A 9392-nucleotide genomic window follows, 5' to 3' on the forward strand; every position below is an offset into this window, starting at 1 on the left:
CACAGAAAACTTGTTATATAGATACCACCTGCTATATATATGTATCAAACAAAAGCCCTGAGTCAGGGCTTATTGTTGCTTAGAATTGACTGGTAGTTTGGAAAGCACAGGTAGGAGAAAAGTATGAGAATAATGCCTACTCCGAGAGCTTTCTGAGCAAGGAATAATTAGAACTATAAATTAGCTTTTTGCAATGTATTAATTAGGTGTTTTTAATACATGGTGTGTTTTTAATATATGGTTGAGAGTGTTTATCATAAATGGATGTTGGATTTTGTCAAATGCTTTTTCTTCATCTGTTGATATAATCATATGATTTTTAACCTTCATTTTGTTTATACGACATATCACCTTAATTGATTTGAGGATATTAAATCAACCTTGCATTCCAGGAAAAAATCCCACTTGCTCTAGTTGTGTGATCTTTTTAATCTGTTGCTGAATTCGGTTTGCTAATATTCTGTTGAGGATTTTTGCATCTATGTTCATCAGAGATATTGGCATATACGTTTGTTTTTTTTTTTTTGGTAGAGTCTTTTCTGGTTTTTGTATCAGGATACTGCTGGCCTCAGAAAATGAGTTTAGGAGCCTTCCCTCTTCAGTTTTTTGGAAGAGTTTGAGAGAGATGAATATTAATTTTTCTTTGAACGTTTGTTAAAATTCTTCTGTGAAGCCATCTGATCTGGTACAGGGCTTTCGTTGGGAGTTTTTTGATTACTGGTTCTATTTCATTTGTAGTTATCTGTTCAGATTTTCTCTTTCCTTCTGATTCAGCTTTGGAAGATTGTATGGTTGTAGGAATTTATTTCTTCTAGGTTGTACAGTTTGTTGGCAGATAATTGTTTCTTATTATTTCCTTATAATCTTTTGTATTTCTGTGGTATCAGTTGTCACTTTCATTTCTGATTTTATTTTCTTGAGTCCTCTCTCTCCTGATGAGTCTGGCTAAGGACTTATCAAATGTGTTTATCTTTTGAAAGAATGAGCTTTTGGTTTCATTGACCTTTTCTATTCTTTTTTCTTTCTTTCTTTCTTTTTTATACTCTTTCATTTATCTTTACTCTGACTTTTATTATATTTTCCTTATACTCACTTTGGGTTGTTCATCATTTTCTAGTTTCTTTGTGTGTAAGGTTTGGTTATTTGAGATTTTTCTTGTTTCCTGAGGTAAGCTGTATTGCTGTGTATTTCCCTCTTAGAACTGCTTTGGCAGTATCCCCTAGATTTTAGGTCATTGTATTTTCATTTTCAATTGCCTTAACATATCTTTTGATTTCTTCTTTGATCTTTTTGTTATGTTAGCCCATTCATTTTTTATTAGGATGTTGCTTAGCTTCCATGAGTTCTTGTTTTTCAGTTTTCTTCTTATAATTGATTTCTAGTTTCAAATCATTGTGATTGGAGAACATGCTTGAGATGATTTCCATCTTCTTAAATATTGAGACCTGTTTTGTGGCCTAACATGTGGTCTGTCCTGTAAAATGTTCCATGTGCACTTGAAAAGAATGTATATTTTGTTGCTTTTGGGTGAAATGTCCTAAAAATATCAATTAAGTCCAGATGGTTTAATGTGTCATTTAAGGCCACTGTTTCTTGGTGATTTTATGTCTGGATTTATCCATTGATATCAATGGTGTGTTAAAGTCCTCTACTATGATTATTTTTTCAAACTCCTTTTACATCTGGCAATAGCTGTTTTTTATACTTAAGTGCTCCTACGTTGGATGTGTAGATGTTTACTAGAGTTATAGCCTCTCATGGATTGATCCCTTTATCATTATGAAATGCACTTCTTTGTCTCGCTACAGGCATTATAAGGTCTTTTTTGTCTAATATGAGTTTACTACCTCAGCTTTTGTTTGGTTTTCATATGCGTGAAATATCTATTTTCATTTCTTTCAGTCTGTGTGTGTCTTTCAATCTCAGGTAGGTCTCTTGTAGACAGCATATGTACAGGTCTTGTGTTTTTATATATTAAGCCAAATGTTGCTTTTTGATTGGAGCATTTAGTCCATTTACATTGAAAGAAATTTGTGATTGGTATGTATTTTTTGCCACTTTTAAAATGATTATCATCTAGTTGTTTTTGTATTCTCTGTTTCATTCTTAGTCACTTGCTCTATTCTCTTGTGAGCTGATGACTCTTTGTAGTGTCATGTTTTGATTCTGTTCTCTTTATTTCTTGCATATCTCTTGCAGATTTTCGATTTATGGTTACCAGTTGCTTCATATATGCTATGTTTATAGCAGTAAATTTATGGTTACTTAAGTTTGAATACATTCTAAAATCACTACAGTTTTTACTCACCCTCTCCACATTTGTTTTTGCCATTACTTTTTACTTCTTTTGTGTGTATTAACTTATTGTTGTAATTACACATGATCTTCCTATGTTTGCCTTTTAACTTTTATACTAACTTTATAATTGGTTGACTTACTGCTTTTACTCTTAGCTTTTGTCAGTGAGAATTTTTTTCTTTCCTATATTTTGATTCATATTTTTGGTCTCTATTCTACTTAAGGAAATCCCTTTAACATATCTTGTAATACTGGTTTAGTGGTGGTGAGCTCCTTCAGCTTTTTCTTGTCTGAAAAACTCCTTGTCTCTCCTTCAATTCTAAATTATAGTTTTGTTGGTCTGAGTAATCTTGGTTGTGTTAATCCCTTCTGACCAGACTCATCAGGAAAGAGAGAGGACACAAGAAAAATCTGCTGATAGTCTTATGGGACTCCCTTGTAGGTAACTAACTGCTTTTCTCTTGTTAACTTTTAATATTTTATCTCTGTCTTTAACCTTTGGCATTTTAATTATGATGTGTCTTAGTGTGCACATCTTTGGGTTCATCTCGTTTGGGACTCTGCATTTCCTGGACTTGTATGTCTATGTCCTTTACCAGGTTAGGAAAGTTTTCCATCACTTTTTCAAATACGTTTTCAATCCCTTGCGCGCGCTCTCTCTCTTTCTCTCTTCTCCTTCTGATACTCCTAGGATCCAAATGTTGGTACACTTAATGTTGTTTCAGAGATCCCTTAAACTATCCTCATTTTTTAAAATTCTTTAAATTCTTTTTTCTTTTTGCTGTTTCAATGGGATATTTTCCACTAACATGTCTTTCAGATTACTGATTTAATCCTCCACTTTAATCTACTGTCAATTTCCTCTAATATCAGTTCTTGTATTCTTCATTTCTGACTTTTTTTAATGGTTTTTATTTATTGAAATTCTAAGTTCATCTATTCTTCTCCTAAATTTATTGAGCATCCTTATAACCAGTATTTTGAATTTTGTATCTGATAGATTGTGTCCATTTCATTTCTTTTTCTGTTTTTTTCATTTAGGACATGTTTCTTTATCTCCTCATTTTGGCTGCCTCCCTGTGTGTTTGTTTGTTTGTATTAGGTAGATCTCTTATGTCTCCCAATCTTGGCTGAGTGGTCTTATGTAGAAGGTGTCCTCTGAGGCCCCATGTCACAGTCTCCACATTTACCTGAGCCAAGTGCTTCTAGGGTATTCTTTGTGTGAGTCGTGTGTGCCCTCTTGGTGTAGTTGAGCCTTGATTGCTGATGGCACGTCAGTGAATGCAATTGAATTTCAGGCTGACTTTCTGTGAGATCTGGCTGTGACTACAGTGGACAATCTGTTGTGCAGGTTCTGACCGCATGTAGTTGGGAGTAACTTTAGTGGGGCTCTGGTACCAGCCAAGTCTGCCCTTTGAATGTGTCATTTATGGAGCTGGTTAAGTGGTGGTTTGCTGCGGTCTGAATCCAGCCACCTTTTGTATTGGTTCTGGAGCTTTCTGGGAAGGGCTTCATTGCAGGCAAAGGTCAGCCACCATTTACGCCTGGCTTGGGGTCACCTCATGGTAGCTACAGAGTGATCTGTGTTTGGTTGCCACATGTACTGGGCTTGGAGGTGCTTGCAAGAGGCTGTGTTGTGAACCAAGGCTGGCTGCTGCTTGTGCTGGGTTGGGATCCATTGGTGGGCATCACTGTGATCTGAATTCAGCTGCTACTTTTGCTGGGCTTTTGGCTGCTCAGTTGAAGCTATGTTCCAGGTCAACACTGAATACAGCTTATGTCAGACCTGGAGCCACCTTACGGGAGTTACAATGTAAGTTGAGACTGGTCGCCACTGTGCTGGGCTTGGGACCACTTAGCAAGAGCTACAGGGGACGCTGCTTGTATGGGCTTTGTAGATACTGGGTAGATTTTAGGAAATTCTGCAGCATGATTGAGGCAGGCCACTGGTGTGGAAAAGCCACTGGGAGAGAGATTTGGGCCAGGCGTATAAGTTGGGTGGGTTCTCAGAATCACCAGGGCAGAGTGAATGGTGTTAGCCAGATTAATGAAGAGCACAGATTTGGCTCCCACCTGCACCTGCTGGCTGGGTTTGGAGAGACACTGAACAAAGGAACAGTGGCACTTGCACTGCACTTCCATCCCTGGAGAGAGCTGCCCAGATCCCTGATCCCCCAGTCCTCATCCTGAAGCTGGTCAATTCAGTTTCTCTATGTTCCTGGTGCTTTTCTAGCTGTTGCCCTTGTGCTGGAGCCCAGAGCGAGTAAATTTGTGAGCAAGTGAGTTCATGCATGGGCTTTCAACACAAAGGTGGCTGGATTGAGACCACATGAAAACACCACCCAACTAGCTCCACAGATGACGCCAGCAACCCTTCATCTCACTTGAATACAATCCCCACTGGTGTACACAGCCAGATGTTATGGGGACTTCTCTTCCTGGCACTGGTGCCCCAGGCTATGGAGCCTGTCGTGAGGCTGAGACTCTTCACTTTATATGGGGTACCTCTGTAGCTGATATATCCCTCTTGATTCTTAATTGCCACAGTGTGGGTGCAGGACCTACCCATTTGTGCTTCTGCCCCTCCTGCCAGTTCTTGTCCTGACTTTTTTATATTCTTAGTTATAGGCCTTCAATTTAGCTAGTCTTCAGGTGGTCCTCAGTGATGGTTGTATAATTTAGTTGTAATTTTGATGTGATTGTGGGAGGTGAGCACAGTGTTTACCTACTCTGCCATCTCGACTGGACATCATCCTTTTATCTTTAATTTTACTGATGCATTTATTGATTCACATATGTTGAACCATTCTTACATCCCATAGAGAAATCCCACTTGGTCATCATGTATAATTCTTTTTATGTGTTCTTGAATTCATTTTGCTAATGCTTTGTTGAGAACTTTGACATCTATATTTTTCTTATGGTATCTTTATCTGGTTTTGGTATCAAGGTAATGCTGGTTTTGTAGAATGAGTTCGGAAGTGTTCCCTCCTCCTCGATATTTTGAAAGGGTTTGAAGAGGATTGGTGTTAATTCTTTAAAAGTTTGGTAGAACTCTGTGGTGAAGCCAACTGGTACTGGAAATTTTCTATGTTGAAAGTTTTTCAATTACTGATTAAATCTCTTTACTTGTTACTATTCTGTTCAGTTTTTCTTTTTCTTCCCTAGTCAGTCTTAGTAGGTTGGTGTTTCTAGAAATGTATCCATTTCACCTGTTATGTAATTTATTGTTCACAGTCTCATGGTTTTATGAATTTCTATGGTAATCAGTTTTAATTTCTCTTCCATTTTATTTGAGTAATCTATTTTTCTTAGTCTAGCTAATGATTTGTCAGTTTTGTTTATCTTTTCAAAGAGCCAGCCCTTAGTTTTGTTGATACTTTCTATTTTTCTGGTCTCTTTCATTTATTTTCACTTTGATCTTTATTATTTCCTTCCTTTTGCTAACTTTGGGCTTAATTTGGTCTTTTTCTAGTTCTTTGAGGTATAACATTAGGTTAAGACCTTTTTAATTTCTCAATATATGCATTTATTGCCATAAATTGTTGGTAAGTCTATTTCCCAGTTTATTTTATGTTTGTTAATAGTAATCCCAGTCAGGTTTGTATGTCTTGTACAGTAGTACTACTAAAAAAGTCACTTTGATGCTAAGCGCAATGTTTTCTGTCAAATTATTTTTAAGTACTATTTTTTAAACGTGTTTGTGCATATATCATAGGAACTATCGAAAAACCTTGAACTGAGTACTAACAGTTTCCAACGACAGTTGCTTGCTGAAAGGAAAAGGGCATATGAGGCTCATGATGAAAATAAAGTTCTTCAAAAGGAGGTACAACAACTATATCACAAATTAAAGGTAAGCGCTTTATTTTAAATTGCATTAATTCTCTTTGTAATATATATTAGATGAAAACTATATTTCATAACTGTTATCTTTCATATTTGTAAATGGTTCCGTGTCATTTACATAATTCTAATATCTTTGGTACTTACAAAGAAAGGTTTGTTAATATAATCACTATAACTCGTGTCAAAAGTGACACATTGAATACACTAATAGGAATGATAGAGAAGCTAGAGTTTTTCTGTATTGCCTGGTTGGAAAATCCAGTGTTCTTTCTCAAATTATTTTTAAATTTATTTTAAATAATGCTCTTTATTTTCACAGTGCTTAGAGGAAGCGTTCAAATTAGTTAATTTTGTTAAAGCAGATGTTCTTAATTCTGTCCTGGGGTCATTGATGGGTTGAAATTTTGTGCAAAATTTAGTGTTTTAGCATTATCTAAAATAGAATTTACTGTTAATTCTCAGAGAAGGATATACCCCCCAAATGGTCAAGAACACTGTGTTTCTAAAAAGGTCTAATTTTTAACTTGTTAATAATTCATAACCTACATTTGAGAGATGCTGCCTAATTTCTCTCTGTGATTAAGCCTGGAAGACAGTTTAGGACAATACTAGCCCTGTCAGGAATGGGTAGAAAATGAATTTTGTCTTATTTTCTCTCATTTTTTGACTACCAGTATAGATTGGACTTCATAGGGAGAATTGTTGCTCTACCCTAACCTAAGTATCTGAGGGATAGTTCTTTCTATAGTTTGGTAGTTACAAAGGGAAGCTGAAATATGTATATCTCAGGTTGATAAGTGAAATACCAATTGACAAAGTGAGGATTTTTATTTTGTTTTAAACTGAGATTCCACACCCTTAATTGTACTGGGATTTTTTTGTTTGTTTGTTTTTTGTTTTTCCAGGAAAAGGAGAGAGAACTGGATATAAAAAATATATATTCTAATCGTCTACCAAGGTCTTCTCCAAAGAAAGAAAAAGAACTTATATCAAGAAAAAATGGTATAGTAGCTATTACCTATTCATAACAAAATGAATTCTGCTGTAGAAGGAAGCAAAGGAGAAAGAACGTCATTGAAATGAATTTAAGTTTCTATTTAATATATAATAGTTTTCAGAATCCTTTCAGCTTTCTCAGGTTTTTCCCGTGAGGTCATTAAAATTATGTTTTACATAATTTCTTAGAAGTTTTCTTAGTATATATTTTTAAACTTTTATGAAAATATATAAGCATACCCTGAACTAGAGATTATAGTATAATGAACCTTTACTTATATCACCTAGCTTTAACAGTTACACATTTTACTAATTATAGTTCATCTATTTTTTTTGCTTTTTTTTACTTTCTGGAGTATTATACTTTGTTATTATTATTCATATCTTTAAACAAAAGTATAATTTCCTTTTTCGAATTACAAAAAGTTAAAAACCTTTGTAAAAGCATAATATGATTTACCTGTAAGAACTGTCCTCAAATTACATAATTGCCAGTAAATCCTAGAAATTAAAATACTAATAGCGAGTAGTCATGGAGCTAAGCAAACCATGCATTATCTGATTTGGATGGTAAATATATATACCAGTTGAATTCCATATATCTTAGCAATTTTCAATACAATTAGAAAAATTCTTTTATAATTTTCATGATAGCTGCATGCCAGAGTGATTTTACATGCCAGTGTACAAAAGGAGTACAAACCAATGAAGACTTCAACCTGGAAGAATTTCCTATCATACCACAAACAGTTATGTGTTATGAAAACAAATGGGAAGATCCTGAACATCTTTCTTTGGTGAGTTTAGCAATATGATTAAGTACTAAACTCTAGGTTTGAAATTATTCCTAAAACACAGTATCAAACTTTTTAAAATTTCAGCAATGATACTAGTGCTATATCTAAAATATGCAGCTAGCCTTTTAAAGAGAGATAACATCTGTCTATTATTAAATTCCTTTGGTTGACTGTTAGGTCACAGCTCATCTTTCAGATGCTTCTGAAAGGTTGATTGTACCTTCTAGTTGGAAGTAGAAGAGAAGAAAAATTTTCTTTCTAAGTTTCTTACCTTGTATGTACCCAGATAGTCTCAAAATCATCCTTGAAGTTTAATAGCAAATTATAGTAGTTTTCGAATTATTTGTTAGAATTTGACTGCATTTCATTTTTTTTTTAACCTTCTATATAAGAGAATTTTACAGGTTAGTTGAACGCTGAGCAAACTAATTGCAGCGGAATCTGACTTTATACCATTCAAAGTGTCATTTAGAGGGGTCTGTGTTGGACTTTCATTTAAAAGAACTGATATTCTGAATACTGGAAGGTCCTTTTCTCTACGAGGTTTTTCTCTTTAGTGTTTACAGTTTAAAACCCAAAGGAGACAGTGTGCTAGAGAGTCATCATCGTTCATGTAGTTCTGTATTTTTGTGTCATAAGTTTCCCAGTGACCCTGAGATCTCTTCTTGAATTAGCTGTATCTGCTGTTTCTTCCTATATTTGCACTATCATTGAGACTCTATCGTGTTTATCTTTTTGAAAAGGAAAAGTATAGAATAGCAAAGCAATTCTTTAAGAAGATAAAAATATGTAGTCTTTACAAGTTTCAACAGGAGGAGCAGCAACCTGATATAGTGAAAAGAGTATAACCTTGGAATTAACACTATTTTTTAGTTAAATTCTGGTTTTAACATTTTAGTTGTATGACTTCTTGGAGCCTTAATTTCCTAATTTATAAAATGGAGGTGTGTTACCCTTCAAGGTTGTGGTAATGACTAATCACAGTTTATAAAGCTCTTATGATTGATCCTGCCACTTTAAAGGGCCTCGGCAAATAGAAGCTATGTTAAAGTACAGGTTGACTTGCTATTGGAAAGAGACCCAAAATACAACTGCTCAAAGAAGGTGTAAGTTTCTTTCTCTTGTAAAAGACTGAAGGTTAGCAAGTAGTCCAAGATAGACAGACAGCTTTGATCCATGGTAGTCATCACTGCTCTTCCATCGTAAAGAGTTTAGTTCTCTTCTGTATGATTGGAACTGGCTCAAAATCCCTATGAGAAGGAGGAATGAGGAAGTAGAGGGCAAGGAGCTTTTGTTTCTATGAATGTGATCAGAAGTTGTACTCATACTTCCACTCTCACCCTATTGGTTCTTTCTAGTTGCAAGGGAGGCTAGTAAATGTAATCTCCAGTTGAGCACTCTATGCCCTCCTTGCTAAAACTCAAAATATTCTGTAATTAAAAGGAAGAAGGG

General features: G+C 35.1%; 1 protein-coding gene across 1 annotated transcript in view; it reads left to right on the plus strand.

The window, feature by feature from the left end:
* Positions 1 to 9392, plus strand: part of LCA5 (LCA5, lebercilin) — a 27636-nt gene that overhangs the window by 13031 nt on the left and 5213 nt on the right. Inside the window, exons 4-6 of the mRNA XM_006926363.3 lie at positions 6017 to 6154; positions 7053 to 7149; positions 7798 to 7940. Of these exons, the coding sequence (XP_006926425.1) occupies positions 6017 to 6154; positions 7053 to 7149; positions 7798 to 7940 (378 nt within the window). The remainder of the gene's footprint in view (positions 1 to 6016; positions 6155 to 7052; positions 7150 to 7797; positions 7941 to 9392) is intronic.

The sequence above is a fragment of the Pteropus alecto genome, unplaced genomic scaffold, assembly GCF_000325575.1.
Source record: "Pteropus alecto unplaced genomic scaffold, ASM32557v1 scaffold7, whole genome shotgun sequence".
Classification (NCBI taxonomy): Eukaryota; Metazoa; Chordata; class Mammalia; order Chiroptera; family Pteropodidae; genus Pteropus; species Pteropus alecto.